This window comes from Pseudopodoces humilis, chromosome 1 (assembly GCF_049639895.1).
Source record: "Pseudopodoces humilis isolate 2021_Gansu_Grassland_sample_001 chromosome 1, ASM4963989v1, whole genome shotgun sequence".
Taxonomy (NCBI): Eukaryota; Metazoa; Chordata; class Aves; order Passeriformes; family Paridae; genus Pseudopodoces; species Pseudopodoces humilis.
In genome coordinates this window covers 119,685,540-119,705,126 of record NC_142200.1, presented here as the reverse complement: position 1 = coordinate 119,705,126, position 19,587 = coordinate 119,685,540, and the positions used below count along the sequence as shown (strand labels likewise).

The 19,587-nt window shown below is 38.1% G+C and overlaps 1 protein-coding gene across 5 annotated transcripts in view; it reads right to left on the bottom strand.

The window, feature by feature from the left end:
* OSBPL3 (oxysterol binding protein like 3) overlaps window positions 1-19,587 on the bottom strand; it is a 91,448-nt gene that overhangs the window by 28,431 nt on the left and 43,430 nt on the right. For 2 of the 5 annotated variants that reach the window (XM_088054191.1, XM_088054197.1), the window contains 10 exons: window positions 16,163-16,282; window positions 15,913-15,966; window positions 15,584-15,697; window positions 14,666-14,836; window positions 10,964-11,090; window positions 10,029-10,132; window positions 9,792-9,884; window positions 9,049-9,205; window positions 6,501-6,631; window positions 3,699-3,806 (listed from right to left, as the gene is read on the bottom strand). In XM_088054191.1, coding sequence (XP_087910317.1) covers window positions 3,699-3,806; window positions 6,501-6,631; window positions 9,049-9,205; window positions 9,792-9,884; window positions 10,029-10,132; window positions 10,964-11,090; window positions 14,666-14,836; window positions 15,584-15,697; window positions 15,913-15,966; window positions 16,163-16,282 — 1,179 coding nt within the window. The remainder of the gene's footprint in view (window positions 1-3,698; window positions 3,807-6,500; window positions 6,632-9,048; window positions 9,206-9,791; window positions 9,885-10,028; window positions 10,133-10,963; window positions 11,091-14,665; window positions 14,837-15,583; window positions 15,698-15,912; window positions 15,967-16,162; window positions 16,283-19,587) is intronic. The other 3 variants (XM_014248704.2, XM_088054205.1, XM_014248705.2) reach the window with 3 other exon arrangements.

The window sequence follows — 19,587 nt, the reverse complement described above, 5'->3', positions numbered from 1 at the left end:
GTTACAATAAAGCGAATTTAAAAATGTGTACCATGGGAGGGAAAGTATATTGGGAAAGTAAAAATTTAAAACATGAAAAAAAGGCTTTTTTTAATAATGAACCGATAATCCTTGATTTGTTAAAAAGTAGTGATGACCGGGTATGTTTGCAATTCAACCAAGTATTCTGCTTCTCCAGGGATGAGGAAGGGGTAGACCCTGAAAACAAAATAAAACAATTAACCCTAGAGTTAAAGAGGCAAGAAGCAGAAGCTCAGAAAAAGAAACTAGAACAGAAGAGGCTTAACTCTCTTAGTGAACATTATGAGCAATTAGAGAAACAATACAGCAATTGGGGGTTGCCAAACCCCAACCAGAATCTTTTCATAGATCTAATGCAAGAAATAGCCACAGAATTAGGTCTATCTAACTGTTAGATCTGTGGCGGTTTAAAATCAGCTGAAAGATGGCTTGGAAGGGAGAGGGACTAACCCCAGAGTAACTTCTAAAAATGAGAAAGCTCTAAAATATCAAAAACAAAACAAAGACAGAAGGAAAAAGAATTCACTGATTTAGTAGGCTATACCCCGTGTGTAAGCACACTCACGGTAAATTCAGAAAGCAAAAACAAAAACCTGGCAACCTGAACCACCCGCGGGCTATTGGAGTCGCTCCCCGGGGAATAACTGTGAATGGATGGAAATAATTGAACTTTTACTGGTACAAAAACTCTGGGGCCAATCCCTTCCATGAGCTAATAGGATTGAAGGAATATTAAGATGATCCGGCAAAGTTGAACAAGGGTTAAAAAGCTCCTAATAGTATATATTAGATATGTGGAAAAGGCATACAGCGAGCTACCCAGAAAATAGAAAGGATCCTGCACAACTTGGAATAATTCGGTCCTTTTTCTTTACTCTACCTAAAACAGAGAGTAAATCATTGAGCCCCTCTCTTTGAGACATTAAACAGACAAAGGAAGGAATTAAAACGGAAACTACCAATAGCGGGAGGCAACCAGAAGTGGAACGAGGAAGAATGACCTGCCAAAAGGATCATTCAATATTACGGGCCGCTACTTAGGCAAATGATGGCAGCTGGGGTTACAGAACCCCCATTTATCTCCTCAACAGACTTATCAGATTACAAGCGGTGGTAGAGATAGTTTCTAACCACACTTCAGAAGCCTAGAACTCCTAGCCAAACAACATTCACAAATGAGAGCTTTTGTGTACCAAAACAGACTAGCTCTCGATTATTTGCTAACCGAGGAGGAGGAGTGTGTGGCAGATACAACGAATCCGAGTGTTGTATAGAAATAGACGATTTACGAGAAACAATAAAAAGATTGGCTGCTGAAATTAAAAAAGTAGCTCACTGTGCCAGTCCAAAAATGGAATTCAATCCTACAAGCCTCCTGGTGGGACCAGATATTCGGGCAAGGGGCTTGGTGGAAGAAGCTAGTATTATTTTTCATCACTTGTTCAGTTGCCAGAATCATTTTCCTTCCCTGCTTAATTCCTTGCTTCATCAGACTAATTCACTCTGTTGTGCAAGGAATGCAGATTGCCACACTTCCAATTGATCCTGAGAAAGCGCAAGGGAGACCTACTCCTCTCTCTAAACTAATGAAATTAGAAGAGGAAAAAGAAAACGAAAATGTGATTAAAAGCCTTAAAAGAAGTTTTGAAAATAAATATAACCTGGCACACAAGCATATAGTGAGAAATTCGTTAACAAACTGAGAAAAAGATGAATGTGAGTAAAAAAAAATTATAGTCCTCCCCTGCAGAATTGGATGAAATAACACGAATTTTTAATGTAATGAATTATTAGGCGGGGGACTGTGAGAAATGAACTTGTAAAAATTCGTAAAAATCTAAATAAATGTATATAACAATAACGAAATAAAATATAAAGTACAGTATGACACACAAGCCCTTCCCAGATCTAGCCACGAATTCCCACTCAAGAAATAATGACCCTAGCCGGCGCCCATCAACGGAAAAGAATGGACAGGACACGGCCCATCAAGCTGACAGGAAAAAAAAAAAAACTCCTCAAACTGACAGGGACAGGAGGCTCGGTGACCATCAACGGGGAAGAATAGGCAGGACACGAAACATCAAGCCAAAACGGAGAAGCACCGACGAGATATTCATCACCGGACCCGAACACCTCGCCTTGCGGGCTACCGTTGGGGGAAGCCATCAAGTAAACAAAAGGAAAAAATCCAGCCGAAATATCCATCGGCTCCAACCCGGATCCAGCCATCCCATCCGGATGGCCTGAACCACAAGAGCCACTCAGAATTTCTTTACATTATGAGGAGGACTCAGTCCGGACGTCCATTCGACTCTATTCTCCAATGCCAGGAAATCAATTCATACGACAATCAAGGACTGTTGATGAATGGTGCCTGCCTGGAATTTGGCCTCAAGGCTAAAAATCCCTATAAAAACCCCGGACAGTCTACCCTCCTGCGTGGATTTGGGAACACCTATACCTTTGAGTATAGACCCCTGTCCACCCAGCGCTGCGCTGTTTGTTTTATTGTGGTTTTCCCTCATTGTTTATTTTTTTATAGAAATTGTTTTATAATAAATTGTTTTTATTTAACCCAAATCTGCCTTTGCATTTATAACAACAAGTTTCAGAAATAACCCACTGTCATTGCAAGGACCTCCACAAAATGAAACTAACAATGCATGAATGCTTTTCTGGATAGCAGTTTAAATACTGTTCAAATTCTTGTGGGCTTTAAAGCAAAAGGCATTAGAATGATCAACTACCTAAAGGAAAAAAAAAAAAAGCCAAACTGAACAGCTAAATATGACCAAAACACAGCTCCACTAAAACAGAACTGAACCAGAAGTGAACAGATGGAATCTGTTCTGGAATGACTAAACTGTCTTAAGGAAAAAAAAAAAAAGGAAATAATTAGTTACGTAAAAGCCCTAGCATTACATCCACTCAAGTTCTAATGAAAGATTTATACCACAAGCACAGCAGAGGTTTCTCTATGAGTTAACATTTAGGAAAATCCATCAGAAATAACACAGTTCTGGCTTCCCCTCATTAACACCATTAACACCTACATCTTATGACCTATAATTACACCAGATTCACAAGCATTCTGCAGCAAGCCAAAAACCTGTCTGAACATCAGAGGAATCTCAAACCGGCTAACTGGATACAGAAAGCTCCCTGGCTTCACACAAAGAAGACTAAAAGTGCTCTTGTATGTCCCATTAACTTTGATCCTTTCGTGGAAATGTCAGGTAATTGTTCTAAACCTTACAGGATCCACACTGGTAGCCAACATTCTGGCCAAGGAGCACTTAGATGGGTGACAAAAGATCTGCAGAACTTAACAAGGGACTAAAAGGGCAAGAGAAACAGGCACAGGGTGATGAGGTGGCAGCTCTGTACATGCTGAACGAGAAGCAGGCAGGAGGCGAGGGAGAACGCCAGGAACCAGTAGCAAAAAGCAATGAAAGATGTGCTCAGGAAACCTGCTCACAAGGAAAGCCTTTGAAATCAAATATCACACAATGCATCATCAGAAATGACTCACAACCAGGAAAGCAGACTGGCTTTGCTACCACACCACACCACAGGGGAGACACGGAGAACAGGACGAGAGGCAGCTATGCAGCACTGTCTAGATGTAGGGGCTGGAGGAACGGACATCACTGAAAGAGGAAATCCATACCCACCTTCACCAAATCTGGGCTCGATTTTGCATTAGATGCTGAATCAATGATCTTAGATTCGGCATGTATTCTGCGTAACCGGTCTTTAAGATCTGTGTTTTGTGCTATTGCCTGGAATATTTAACAAAAATATTGGGGATATAAAGTTCTCTCAACTAACTCGAACGTGGCTTTATTGCATAAAAAGGGGCAAAGACTATTTAAAGTGCAGTATAAAACACCACCACCACATAATTTTTTTTACTGGTTCAGCAAATAATTTATTATAAATGCTTCAAACCTTACTCCTTATCTCTCAAATTAAAACTGGATTTTTCAGTATGAGGAAACAGAGACATAAGTGGAGGAAAAAAGTTAAAGATGGCAGGGATATTTTTCTTTTCAAGCTCCCTTCCTTCACCCCCACCTCCAACATAGCCTCTCTCAACAGTAGTTCTTGACACATCCAAAAACATTTGATTTTCCCATACTGGCAGTTTCCTTTGCCTTCCAATGACAGAGAAAGAAGACAAATTCACAGAGGTAACAGGTACAATTTGTGTCCTATCAGATTATAGTGGCAGTAGTCGGAATAAACAGGCTCTACTTCAAACGCATGTTTGTTACATGTTATTTACTTATTCTGGGTGCATCTGGCAGACAGATGTCAATTACAGTAGACTTGTAGGAAGAAGCCTAACCCTGCAATGAAAATGTCTCTGAAATAAAAGATTGTGTTACTAATTTTGTAACAATATTGAAGACTTACATCTTGTTTTAGTGATCTGAATCAATACCAGGACGTGGAGAGCCCTGCTGTTTACACATCCGCTTTATCCCACAAATGCTTCTGCTTTTGGCAGTAATTTGTGTTGAAAATTTTCTTGGGTGCAAGAAAGACGGGAAGCTCAATGTGATGATGGAGGGGAGAAAACTTATTTCTGGCTTTACCTATATGTGGTCTGAATTTGGCATAAAGGTATATATATCCCTACTGTGTCAAATGCTCAGCACTGTGTTAAATCCTCATCAGGCAAGTGCAAAATAGCTCTCCTATAATAGCATCTTCCCATTTCAATTATTTGCTACAAAATGTTTTCTTCTTCCTCCCCCAAAACCAGAAATAATGTATCATTTTCCATTCTGTATTTTCTTTTCTTAGAATGTGTGTAGGTCAAGGATACTATCCTAATGAGGGAGAAGCAGAGACAGATATGCTAGTTTTGTGGTGGTTTATCCACTTGAAATCTGTTCATTTTTCCTCCACTGCCAGGTTGATGGGAGCAAAACAGACTTATGTTTGATAGCTTTCAACCTGTGTGTGATTTTTTTGCTCCTCCTGTACAGAAAACAAACTAAAATGAACAACAACAAACACTAAGCCAAAGTCAATAACACAAGACTCATTCTTGCAAGGAAGTCTGAAAAATGTCAAGATTATCATATCTATGCTTCCAAATTTATTCAAAGGAAGCTCATTCCATTCTCCTAGAGGATCTCTGCTGTATGGGGTGAGAAAATTTCTGCTGGCATCATGACATTACAGATCTGCATATTAGGAAGAGCCCTCACAGGTGATTACCTTGCTGAAAAAGCCAAGGTTCACAGCTGATTTCTGGATGGGCTACAAGACTAATTAAGTATCAGGTAAGACCTAAAGGAATGATTTTCAAAGGACGTATACAGGACGAAGATGGACAACCAAATTTCACCGCCCAGAAAACAAAATCATTCATGCTAAGCTGAGTGTTCACCGAGTTCAGCAATCTTAGCAGTGATTTTTCTGGTAGAACATGGTAGACAAATAACACTGGAAAACTAAGTCACCTATTCAAATATCAGCAGTGGAACATCTGAAAGCCATAAACAAAGAAGTGCAAGTGAACAAGTACAGTTATACAACAGGCTTCAGCTTTCTCTAAATACTGTGGAGACATCACAGCCTCTGTAGGCCCAGGCAAAGAGACATGTCATATGCTTAAAAACTATAATCACATGCAGCTTTTATAAAGCAAAGGGAAGTTTTCATACTGAAATAATTCTTAGATGATTGACATCATGTTGATCCATGCCAGAGAGTCTCCCCTGCCTCTGATGTGGTGTTTGCAATAAACACTGAAATTTTAAGGCCAGGGTAATGAATGGCCTCATTGCTCTGGAATCAGATCAGTTTGGTTGATGTTTTTAAACATGACCAAGCTGAAAAGTTCTGGTCTCGACCAATTACATAAAGCACATCAACCAAACCCCCACCTTTTTAAAGAGCACAATCTTTTGTCATTTAGAACTCTGCCCTAACAGCTCCATTGCTGCTTTTAGAGGACTGAGAGATAATTGAGGTTGGAAGCCAATATAAACAAGTTGCACTTGAATTTGCTATGCAGTGTCTTGGTGCAGCATGGTGAAGTTCTAGTGCATTAGAAGGGGCAGCTGACTGCATTCAGCCACTCTCACCTTTATTTTATGCCAAGTCACAGAGTGAGGATTTGAGTGCTGTTTAGGTAAAGAAAAGGAAAAGGAAACCTGCGACCCATCAGAAGTGAGTAGTAGCATGTTCAAAAGAAAACAGACTCACAGAGCATCCCTCTGATTCTTCTATGATTAGACTACATACCTAAATCAATCCATCAAACTACAATGATTTGACAATACCTTTAACATTTAGCAAATTCTTTGAAAAATGTTATCTATAATAACTTACTGTGATTAAATTCTGCAAATTTTAAGCACACAGCTGACACTAAAGAAAGAGAAATTAACTACTCTAAAATTTAAATGTAGTATCTGATGACAATGAAGCTTGGTGAGCTTCAGCATGTCACTTACAGATGTTAAGGCATTCTTCAAGCCCACTATTTGTGCAGATGGAGATGAGGATGCATCGTACTCCAGCATCTGCTTCAGCTTTTCTCTCTCTGTGGATATGGAGCTGAAAGCTGACCTCAAGGTGAAGTAAACTAGAACCATTTCACAAAAAGTGTCAGTTAAAAAGAGCTGCTACCAATTGTATACACACCAATTACATAAAACTCCAATAAAGCATCATTTACAGTGACAGAAACAAGAACTCAGGTTGAGAGATCCAGAGTGGGTTACCAAAAACAAGTAATATTAATCAAGGTTTTAGGGTAGATTTTTTGTAGGAAATGTGTTTATGGTGAAGGCTACTAGTTTGACTATATTAGCCACAGTCAAAATTACTCTGATTATTTGTAACAGATGGCGACAAAGCTAACTAACCACATCTGCTCTTCACTTGCTTTTGTTTCCCAATTAGCTTGAATCTTCAGACGGTCCTGACTGTATTCCATATTCCTCTATAAATTCCAGTGGGGGAGATGAAGAGATGAAAGAAAAAAAAATCAAATAGGAAAAAAAAAACCATCAAAAAAAGGCAGCTAATACACATATTGTGCCACAGCTATAGGGTTAGTAGTTTCCCCACAAGCAAGTCAAATGTGGTGTTGTGTTTTGTTATCTCTTTCTGTGATGGCGAAATTTCAGCTTGTTAGAAGATTTAGTGACTCAAAGGGTCAGATCCTGAATGATGTGCATGTTATGCTGCTGCTTCTGCTCCTTCCTGAGGCACTATCACCAGCCCAATACATTTAAATCAGACAACAGATTATGCAATTTTAAAATCACTACAGGGGGTTTTATAGAGGAAAGGCACTTTTAGAATTTTTTTTCATCTTTATGACATTGCATCTTCTCTTTAACCACAAGGAATAAAAATTTATTTGAGCAGTATTTGTCTGTGTAGGTTTTCAACATTCATCTGACTGGAGCATTAAGGGACTTGTGAGGACCTAATCAAGCCCTGTAATACAGTCATGAGACTTGCCAATGCAAAAATGAATCCATTTACAGGGAAATGATGATAGAAAATCTGAGCTTGGATGCATGAAAAAGGCAAACAATAAGAAATTCCCAATACTTCTCTCTCCTGATCATCCACTCCAAGTCAACCTCAATCTTCATCAATTCACTAAGTAGTTATGTAACCTCGTTTAGTCTTCTGAAAAATTATTCTTAAGATGTATTCCAACATTGCAAACCACTACCAAAGCTAAATCTTATATTATCCAAAGAAACCTTTAACAGTATCAGAGGGTGGAGAGGGAAATATATGAAATATTCTGTTAGGCTTTTACTTGTAGATAACATGACCAGAGTTTTCAGTGACCTTCAGCAACATTTAATATGTAGTATATTTAATTTCAAGAATTATTACCTACTAAACTACTAATGATACATTTTATTCAATTTGCACCAAAAAGGTGACACAAGTTTTTTCCATTACTCTTTCTTGGAAGGGGTGTGCTATGAAGAAACTTTACAGAAAAAAAATTCTAAAGTACTAAAAAATTTTTACCCTTTTAGTAAAATGATTCTACAGCCAATAGAACAAAGTTAATTGTCCCTTCAAACGTGTGGATCAATCTAACAAAAATTTCCATAATGGACAATTCCCGTAAGATGATCTTGAGTAGATAATTTCTTTGCTCTGCTTAACAGCAACTTCTCCAACCGCATCCCACCCTCACTTCTTTTCTTCTTTTGGAAAACATATGTCAGTTTTGACTATAATTGGCTTTATGAAGTTTACTACTTACATACATTCCTTACATAACAGAATCAAGATACATCGACACCAAAGGGGAACAGCAAGCAAAGAATGCTTACTGATACCATCAACCAATATTGTGTGCCAAAGGGGACAAAGCCTACACTCCCAAAAGCCTTTCAGCTATAAATGCTTAAGTGCCTCCCTCACCAAGATCACTTAAACAATAAAAATGTTTCTGGTGCAAGGGTGATGGAACAAAGCACTGCTAATGAAAAATGATTTTGAGGGAAGAAATATTTCTAGTCAAGCTCCCCCTCTGGCTGCTTTGCATGATTTACTCTTCTGTATTCACTAAAAATAGGTTACTACCATAGCAACCCTTGCATCACCAACAAATGTTGACTCTGAACTACTGTGAAGCACACAGAATATAGAAACATAAATGTGCCCATATGCACAAATATGCGTGCAAACACAAGAGAGTAGAGTCTGCTGTATTTCTAGCAACAGATTTTAGGTATTTTACCTTTTGGCAACAAATAAAGCAATCTAGGCTTTTAGCACATAAAACAAGGCACAGTTCTCTATTAAATAAAAACCCAAAAAGTGGTGATTAAGCCAACTTTTTCAAATGACTTGAGATCTCACTTGATCACAAGATCAACACTTGCAATTCCTCAAGGAAATTAAACGAAGGGTGATTACTGCATTTTCTAAAAAATAAACAGGAAGAATTCTCAAAAGCCATATCATTATCTAAACTGGGATGATATAAAACCATTTATAAAAGACAATTTCATTTACCTTTATGTGCAATGTGAAATAAGTCCTCTTGCATTTTAGTAAATTCTGATGATGTTTCAGAGCCATCAGAGTAATTTTTCTCCTCTACAAAATCTATTGTAGATAAGTTTGGATTGGAAGCATGCAGTCTCATAGGGGCAGAAAATACTGAAGGCACCTGTAAGTAGGATAGTAATTTGTGATGTTTTTATAAACTGTAAGGAAAATTTTGTTTTATTGTACCCACCTGGATTCCGTGTTGGAGACACCAAAAAATGAAAAAAATTACTGTCAATTATCAATAAGCTTTGAATGGACAGCACCTGGCAAATGAAACCAGAGATATAACTTTGCCCAAAGTGCCATAATGGGAGATTGCCAAATTCAAAAAAAACAAGTCCATTGAGAACTGTTAAATATGCTAGGTTATTTCCCCCCCACTTATAAGTATCTAATCACATGGCCTCTTGATGCAAATGTGTACAAAACTATCTAGGGAATTTGCAAAAATAAGCACTCATAAAAAAAACTCAAAACAACCCAACAAATTAGAGAAAACTGAAAATGGGTGAAAAACATGGCCAGTGTCCTGAAGATAACAGGACAGATTTTATTGCAGATTTTTGTCTGATATATTACCACTTAATATGAGCTAATATAGGACTCTGCTTAAAAAGGATTCCTATTTCTTTAACTGGTCATGCCAAGAAGTGATCAATAACTAAGGTTTGGAAGAAGATGGGCTCTGAAAGGACTGAAATTACCTGTAACATTCCTTTAGCCTCTTTCCCAACAACTCTGGATCTCCACCTCCTGTGTGTTCTCTTTTCCTTCTTTGGGCTTTCAAAAGGTCCAACCTTTTAACAACACACAGGACAAAAACAATAGAGGCTGCCATAAATCTAACAACTCTAAGAAACACCTCGATTCTTTAGGATTTGGGGTTATTTTTTGGAATTGTAAGGGAAAAGAGCTTTTGGTTTTGTTTTGAAACAACAAACCTGCATAGCATTTATAGCAGGAGCTGAATATGTCCTGTGAAGAACATCCATGCTCTGTAACAGCTGATTCATTTCCAGTAAATATGCATGACAGTTGGAGAGGTCTGTTTGGAATAACAGAGTATTTTCAGTTGCCCTAAAGTAGCAGAGACACTTACAGTTTTCTTTGTAGGTTAGTCCTATTTTGACTGCAACTAGCTTAAGTTATTCATTGACTAAAAGACTGCTGGATAAAATGATTGTATCCTATAGTCAATATAGTTCAAATTCAAAATACTGAAAAGCATCTATATGTTGTGTTTAATGATCATGGTATCTTCCCCTAGCTGGATGCAGAAAAATGAGAATAATGTGATAATTTCTACAGTTTGAGATTTGTCAGAGCTCCTCATGCTGAGGGTAACAATGCCACGGGCATCAACACTGAATTATGCATTCAGACCTAGAGGCGAGGCGCCTCTGCACTAGAGATGAAGCTCGCTGGTAGGTAGAAATTTAGCAAATAAATAGCACATAGACACTGCCAACATGAGGAAGATCTTCATGCTCTTAGGAAAGCATGAAAGCAGAAGGTGACTTTGAAGTACAAAGACTTAGTGCTTTTTAAGTTATTAGGTTTTGGATGCTTCCCTTTTTCCAGTCTAAGGACGTTCAAATCTTACTACTGAATGTCATGTTCCCATATAAAAGAAAATGTACTGAAATGCATTGGTTCCTTGAAGAGCTGCCCACAACTGATACCCCCACATCCAAAATTACCAGTTCTTTTGCAAACAAGTGAGTAACCACTTAACCAACAACCACCTCTTTCCTTCCCTTCAGTTTCAGAGAAAATTCTAGCAGTAATAACTACTTAGTGTATAATAATCTCATTGTTAAGAGAAACTAAGCTATTTAATATTAGGCTACTTTCAACTTTCTTCAAATATCATTACCTCTTGAGCATTTTTCCATGTCTTCAGAAGACTGCAGCCAAGACGAAATCCTGGACTCATTACTCGAAAAAGAAAATGACAAATTACCTCCAGTAGATGTTGAATTTTGTTTGGTCAAGCTGCCTGCCTGTTCCAAAGAAGAACAAGTGAATTATTAACACACAATATTTTAATGTTGTGCGCACTAATTCTGACAACCAGCAGTTGAGGACCATGATTCATGGACAAGGACTGAAGGCATCAATTACATGGAGGGGAAAAAAGTGTATGATCTAGACTAGGTATATAGTCATTGAGCACAACACCACGGTAACTAATGTAACTGCTGTCTGCAAGCAGTAGAAAAAGTCAAGGAACCATGAAAATTTACCAAAAACTTAATGTTGAGGGAGGGCAAAGTTCTGCATAAATTAAGTGAACACAGTCTTAAACAGCGCTGAGGGAAATATAGGTTGGATATTAGGAAAAACGGTTTTTTTCGAGTGATCAAGTATTGGAATTGTCTGCCCAGGGAGGTGGTGAAGTCACCATCCCTGGATATGTTTAAAAAAAGACTGGATGTGGCACTTGGTGCCGTGGTTTAGTTGAGGTGTTAGGGCTCAGTTGGACTCGATGATCTTGAAGGTCTCTTCCAACCTAGTGATTCTGTAAAACAATTAAAGTACCATATCTGAAGAGGACCAAATTCAGATATTTTGTTCCTCCTCCATGCTTTCCAAAGAAGCCCCAAAAGTAACTCAGATGTAACATGCACATTTGTTGAAGCTATTTTTCAGTGTAAACGCAAGATATCACTTACAATTTTGACACTAGATGTCATTTAAAATTTTTTACAAGGTTGAATGACTTCGGCATGGATTTGGCTTGACAGGCCTTAATACAGGGATGGTCATACACCTTATCTGGGTAAAGACTACCCTTTGACAACACCTCAGTACACATTTTCACACTTAGTTCAATTTCAGCAGTGCCTATCATCAGATCCTTCAAGAGGTGATGGAAATTCTGCGTAAAGAGCTACATGAGCAGTAGAATTAAATAACTTCCAATAGGAAGAAATTTTCACCCAGTACTATTACCAGTTAATAGTAGCCTATAATGCTGTTTTCATCTCTGATGTAACTACAAATAATAGCCACTCAAATACCCAATTATTTGTACATCTCATTAAACCTTTCATTTTCAATAAAACCCAGGTCAGGAAGATGCACAAATCACATGCTTTTTCAACATCTTGTTAATAATCAGTTTTAAACTGTTTCATTTTAGTACCATTACACAGCCATTTTACAGGCCATGAGAAAAGCTGAATAAATTGTTTGGCTCTTCTCTGAAGCATACAATTTACAAACGTTTTTACCCCCTTCTCACCTTATATCAGAACTCCAGTAAGTGCTAATTTTAAATCTATTAATAAGAAAATTCATCTACATCTCAGTCAGTTGCAGCTTTCTTTGTTGCCCCTTTAAAGCTTACAACATAACCACCAACCTGAGTTTCAGAATAAAATAAAATGCAACATCCATGTGATGTCATTTGGTATTGTGTCAGTGTGCAATAGCAGTAAGCATCAGTGAGCACTTGTTTTTAAATTAATACAGCTTAACTGGCTTATTCCTACATAAAGCTGTACAAGCTTTAGTCATATATTTAGATATAAACATATACACACACATATACATGTCCAAATAATAATCTCAGTACCTTTAAAAGCACAAGTAAACTGAATTTAATAACGGTCAATTATATTGGCATTTTGTGAACCAATTCCACATTTATCTCTTCAGAAATTGGCCTCACCTAACCATCTTTTCCAGAAGTCATACACATAAGTGACATGAGCATGAGGAAAGAAGGAAGTAGGGATTGCCAAGAAGCAGACAAGAGAGAGCTTGTGTAGCTCCAGTTTTCATAGTTTTGCTTTGGATCAGCACAGTTAAGCTTCAGAATCCAAGAATTCCATATAAACATGTGTAGATACCTACACCTGTCTCTCAACAACAATAAAAAAAAAAAAAAAAGAGATGTGAAAACCAATCAGGTGTTGCTAAAAGCAAATAAAATGCAACTCAAAGTTCACTTGATATATATTTCTTAAAATAACCTAAGTGCTGGAGTGATATCAACTAATGCCAAGCTAAGGCTGGTGTGAATTGGCAGACTTCCATTTAGCTTGAGCACAGCTAAGGTGATTAACTGCAGCTTTAGAACTATCCCCTTCTATTTTTCACATGAAAATAAGTAGGGCTTCTTTGCAGCGCAAATCTGGATTAATAGTCTGAATTAAAGTCTTTCATGCCAAAGAAGAAATGGTTAGTTTCCTGACAATAAGCATAGATTTTAGATATGCTGGGCCACACAGTGACCAGGGGTTTTTGGGGTTTTTAAGAGGGCACCAGCATAAATATACCATGGACTTAGCAATGTTCCACTTCTGCCCTTGATATTCTTCCCCACTTCTATCCCCACTGTCTTTCAGGAGAAAATAACTAGATGGCCACAGGAGATTTGCCATTCCCTTGCAGACACTGCCTGGGGAGATCAGGCTGTCAGGGCCACGGAGCTGCTGGCACATGAAATGCGCGCAGACACGTCTCTGCAGAACAGCCTTGTTACCGCAGGGTGAGTTATTGTTCCTTCAGCTGCCCGCTCACACAGATCTCCCTCTCGAACAAAAAGCTCCTCAGACACATGTCTGTGTTTGCTAAAACTCATCCTCAGTTACAGGATAAAGTCTTGAACTCCGGGTATTGGGGAATGAGCCTACTCAGACCGTGAAGTAATTACACCAGGGAAAAGAAAGCCTTGGGTAGAAGGAGAACAAGGAGGGCATTGCTGCTCAGGAATCATTCTGAAGCTGACAGAAACAGTTATTACATTTTAATTGTAGTAACGCAGAACAGGTGGTTTTGATTCTCAAAAGCAACCAGTGATTCTACATTGGAGCAGAAGAGCTGCTTTGGGTGAAGGTCAGCCAATGTACAGACAGCTGAAGACACAGAGGCTGTGTTCAGGCACAGAACACACACCATCCTCCGTGAAATTGCAGAGGCCATTTATGGGGTTGGACCGAGTATCTGTCATGTCATTTATGAAACTAATTCACAGACTTTACTAAAAGAAAAATACTCTGATGACTAGACCCATCCAGACCCCATATCCACCCACAGCCCAGTCCTTAGATTGATCAGAGTAATGCTTCTCCCACAGTTAAAAATATAAATAGTGGTCCAAATTGATGGCTTCTTGTACAATTCCTATATAATCCTTAGTTAAGTAGTCAGCTTCATTCATGTAAAAGGGGAGAGGGTTTATAAGATAAAGGATATACAGTAAAATGCTAAAGAAAACAATACCTAGCTGAGTAGTCTTCTGTGACTAATATTCACCAGCACATATCAGACAAATACTGATATATGTCCCAAAAATTATGAGGATTCTAACTCAATATACAGTTTTGAAATTCACTGTGAAAATACAATTTACTGGATTAAAACAGTGAAAAACTACTACAAAATTTAACAGCATCATAAAGGAAACTGCTTGGATATAAATCAATAAATAATAAATTTTCCTCTTGACATTTTAGAGCATAACTGAAGTTCCACCACAAACTTCCATTATGCTCTTTATTTAATGAACACAAATTAGACTAATTTAATTCCTTATGAAAGCTCATTATCTATAAATAAGAACTATTACCTTTCTACCTGGAGAAGAATCACAGAAACCAGGGACAGAGTCTGTAGTAGTAGACACAGGGAAGAAAATATTATTGGCGTCATGAGGAAACATGGAGATTTCGTTCTGACGGTACATTCTGTGATGGCGAAGTTTTGCTACCCATTCATCAAACAGCTCCTGAGACTTCACCTACAAAAAATTTCAGGGTTGATGACATTCACATTCAAAACAACTAACAAAGAAATGATGGTATTTTGTGCTCATTAGACAGCTAGCCTGGCTGACCTCTACTGGCAAAGTATCAGGGAAGTTTTTCTAAGGATATTCTTACCAAAATGCACACTGCTTAGGCATGACAGAAAATTAATCACAAGATAAAGTCAGGGAAAAAAAACCTGCAGTTAGTAATCATGCCTTCCAACGCAGAACACAATACTAGAGGCAACTTAGATTGAAAAAACCCTTAAAATTTGAATAAACCCCCTCACATTTAATTTGTAATTTCTTAATTGCCATAGTTAAAGCTAGGTCAGTGTTTATCTAATTACAAATAGAAATTTGATTTTGTTGATGTATCTTAAAACAATTTATTCCACAAGTATAAATCCCCATACCTGACCATGGAAAACATTTCCTATAGATAAGACAAGGATGAAAATACTGAAAATAAAAGCACTTGTGCACAAAATGAAAAAAGCACTGACTGCTAAACATGAGGCATGTTCAAGGTTTCTGTTCAGAACAGGGTTAGTGATTCTGGGCCCTGAAACAGTACAATAAGACCTCTCCAGTTATTAAGTGCAAGCTAATCTGATGAGACTAAGAAGTCATTAGTGTAACTGACAAACCTCTTACTATTAAAAAATAAAGTGCTCCAACCTACACAGCTAATGGCAGTAGTTTGGGAGCAAGGTTATAACAATCTTGAAGATCTACCTTCAAGTGGTATATCTGCTCCTCTGTATCCAAATCTATACATTTTGTTGATTTCTTTACAGACATGACAGAAAGTCCAACATCAATACAGCCATGAAGTTTTCCTCTCTCTATCTGCAAAAAAGTAAGAAGTAAAAACACAATCACTCCAGATGAAAGAAAGATAATAAATACTACCTTCTGAAATCAGCATTTCTTCCCCTCTCAACCTACTGTTCAGAACTGCTGAAAACTCTATTTCTTGTTGCCAGCAGTAGGGAATTACTGTTATTTTGGATAAAAGAGTGGTGTTATTTTATAAAGGCCTTAAAGGGTTTCAGATCACTTACATCAGCTCGGCATTTAGAATACTTCAAAATCCCTCTGTCCAAAAAGAAGTATCTCTGTAAACAGAAATGTAGAGAATTAAAAACAAACAAAACCCATTAGAAAAGCCACAAACAGAAAAATAGCACAAACACATCTTCCCCCATTCAATTTCCTTGGAGAACACTTTCTTTGCTTTTATGTAACCTTTTTGTCACCAAGCCACACCAAGTAAGTCCCACTCAAGCTTTCGGATACACATTCCTTTCCTACCTTGTGCCAGCCTTTCAGAGGCCATTTCCTCTTTTTCAGCAAGCAGCCCTCCTGCTTCTGTGGCTCCTGGGTACAATTCATTGCTCCCCGGAGTCCTTCTACAATTTCCCAGCTGTCCTGCTTAAACAGAAAATCCAAATGTAGATCTTATTTCTTCCAAAGAACTGAATTGTTAAGAGAGATTCAAGAAGAAGGCTATAAGAAAAAAAGACAAAACCCAATTGATGTTGAAATATAACCAAGGATCCATCTTTACACTTTATGTATCATCAGAGAGATAAGGGTCTCTTTAATTTTGATAGAAACAATACCACTAAATAAAACATAATTTTTATGACACCATCCTTTATTGAATATATGTGCTTGCCAGAATTTTATATCTATCTTTTCCTGCACATACACACACACACACAGTGCATAACCATAGCATAATCAGAATTTAGCAAAAAACCTTCTGTCATGAGAGACAGAAACAGCCAATGTTAAAAGGATAGGTTTTGCAGATTATGAAGCAAAAAATAAGACACTGAAAATGAAGACCTTTTTTCTATAAAACTCTTTTGTCCATACTCAGTAACACAAGGTTTTGTGTTGGTGCAAATTGCAGCCTCCCTAAGGCAAAAATAATAAAATTAATTAAATCAAACTAAATGAAAAACAGATTAAAAAGCCAGGGAAGTAACTCAAGTACTACAAGGGATATGACATAAATGGAAACTACAAGAAAAACAGAGCTCACCCTTTATCAGGTAAAACTAATTAAAAGTGAAATCCCTTTTTTTTTTTGCCACCAGGAACTCTTAAATGAGGGACCTTGCGGCAACAAACAGAGACGAGTCTAAATCTCATAGTTTTTTTATAGTTTTTATTTATGGAACAACTACAAATAACAATGTAACATGAGTTTCAAGATTTCTGATCAGAGATCTCATGAATTATTTATTGCCAGGATTTGGCAGATGTAGAATTATAAATAACTGTCAGGAAATGGTATGTGCTAGTACCATCCCCTTACATTTGAAAAAGATAAAGCATACTTTAATACATAGAGTATAATAACAATAAAGGACTAGTGTGAAGCACATTAGGGAAAAGAGAACTATTCCAGGTAGGTAAGTACTCATGGTGCTCCCTGCAAGATACGTAGGGAAGTATTCCCAAAAAGAGCTTGACTGGCTCCAAAAAATACATGAAAAGAAAAATGAAATAAAATTAAACAAAAAATCAGCAAGTACGCTAGCTGTCCTCACTCATCTATCTTCAGAATCCTTAAAATTCATCTCTATAAACCCAGAAAAAAATTACATCAGGTAATATGCTTATTACTTGTGTAATAAGGCACTACAAGCAAACCATATCTGAAAAGGCATCTATGAATTCCACCACACTCTTGGTAGCACTCCATTATTTCTCTGTTACTTTCCTTGTGCCTCATTTAACAGAACAAATGGGTAAGCTGCTCTGCTTTCCTGTTTTGAATTTGGTCTCCCAACACTCAGCATGCAATAGGCCACAAGCAGTGGAAATGTGGGGCTGAGCAGCTCCTGTCAACCAACACCCTACAGACCATCCAATGAGACTTCCACAAGTCAAAAGCGCAGTTGTCCTAACCAAAATTTTTATTGAGGGAACACATTTTGTCATATAATTCTAATTCAGAACTAACGGGAACAGCTGCAAGATTAAGAAAAATGTTGCGTTTATGGTTTTGTTTCTTTCTTCTTGAAAGTAGACAAGAAGAACTTAGAAGCTGCTTTGCCCAAATACCAAGTAAGCTATTTCCCTTGTCTTGCCAAAATACATTAAACTGCAGTACCCAGACACATAACTTTTCCACTGAGAATTAACCTGGTAGTAGTGAACAGTAGATCCTTTTCAATATTCTCGTGTTGGACCTAATGAAAGAACTTTCTCCAGGTTTGGGATCAAGTTTTCACAGAGTTTGGTCATGCATAAACACAGCATATCATTGAAAGCGTGGTCTGATTGCAGGAGACAGGCAGAAATTTGATCTCAGTCAAGAAATATTTACAGTATCATAGATTATCTCGGGCTGGAAGGGACCTTACAGGATCATCTAGTTTGAACCCCTCTGCCATAAGCAGGGACAACTTCCACTAGACCAGCTTGCTCAGAGCCCCATTCAACCTGGCACTGAACACTTCCAGGGCTGGGGCATCAACAAGTTCTCTGAGCAACCTGCTTCAGTGGTCTCATGACTTTCACAGTAAAAAATCTCCTAACAGCTGATTTAAATATGCCTTCTTTCAGTTTAAGACCATTCCCCCTGTCCTACCACTACGTAAAAAATTATTCTCTGTCTTTTTTATACTCTCTGTTAAGTACTCAAAAAGGCTGCAGTGAGTAACCACAGAGCCTCATCTTTCTATACGGATAAGCTTAGAAGGAAAGGGACTCCTCAAGTGATACTGGATGATACTGATGATACTGAACCATGATACTGGATGTGTGAGGTGAAGAGAAAGGAATCAGCTGAGATATAGCTCAGCCAATGACACCATCTGGAATATACAATGTTAATAGTTTTGATCAAATTTTAATACAGAATGCAATGTTCCATTACAAATCCAGTTTTGCCTGGACCTCTCCTGCTGCACAGACCCAAGCTGTCTCTCGCATTCCTGCAGGAAACTCATATTTATCACAGTTCTTCAGGTCAGCAAGGTGCCCTAGAATGTACCTTCTCAAATAAAAAGTGTGAAAATGGGAAGAAAAGCTGAAGTGGAAGCACTGCTTCCCCTCAAGTGGGCTTGGCAGCCTGCCAAATCTCAGGTAGAAGGCAAGTCTGCTATACTCATCTCTCTACCCTGGGAACCTCACAGTTCAACTGTCAGCTATACATAAAGGTAGCTTAGTTGAATTAGAAATGGACCCTTTTAAAAGCTCACAGAATTAACAGTTTGGGGATGTTCTGGATACATGCAAGGTGCCATGATGCATTAGCACAGTCTGGTCCTCTTCCATATGCATTTTTCCAGAAGAATCCAACCTTTCCCACCTGATCAAACTCTCACATTTTTCAAAAACACTGCTGCTGTGACTGGTTTTGGATCCATTTGCTCCCCCCAGACCCTACAGATCTTGACCAGGTTTTTTGTTTTGCGAAAGATTTGACACCTCACTGAATGAGGAAAAAGCGTCAGCTGGCTATTCCTGGGAGCAGCTGCAGAAGTGAAAGAAAACTGCTTACTCTCTAAAATGAAAGCGAATGAACCAGGCTGGTCAATTATCATCTCAACTCATCCCTCTGAAATAGCAGAGGAGCAAATTGGAGACAAAGGATTTCCTGAAAGCATTCAGATTATACTCCTTTTTGCTTATTCTTACTCCGCAATAGGGAACTGAAAGAGACGGCTCAAAACATGGCACTAACTTGCAAAAAAACAATGACACCCCCCCAAAAA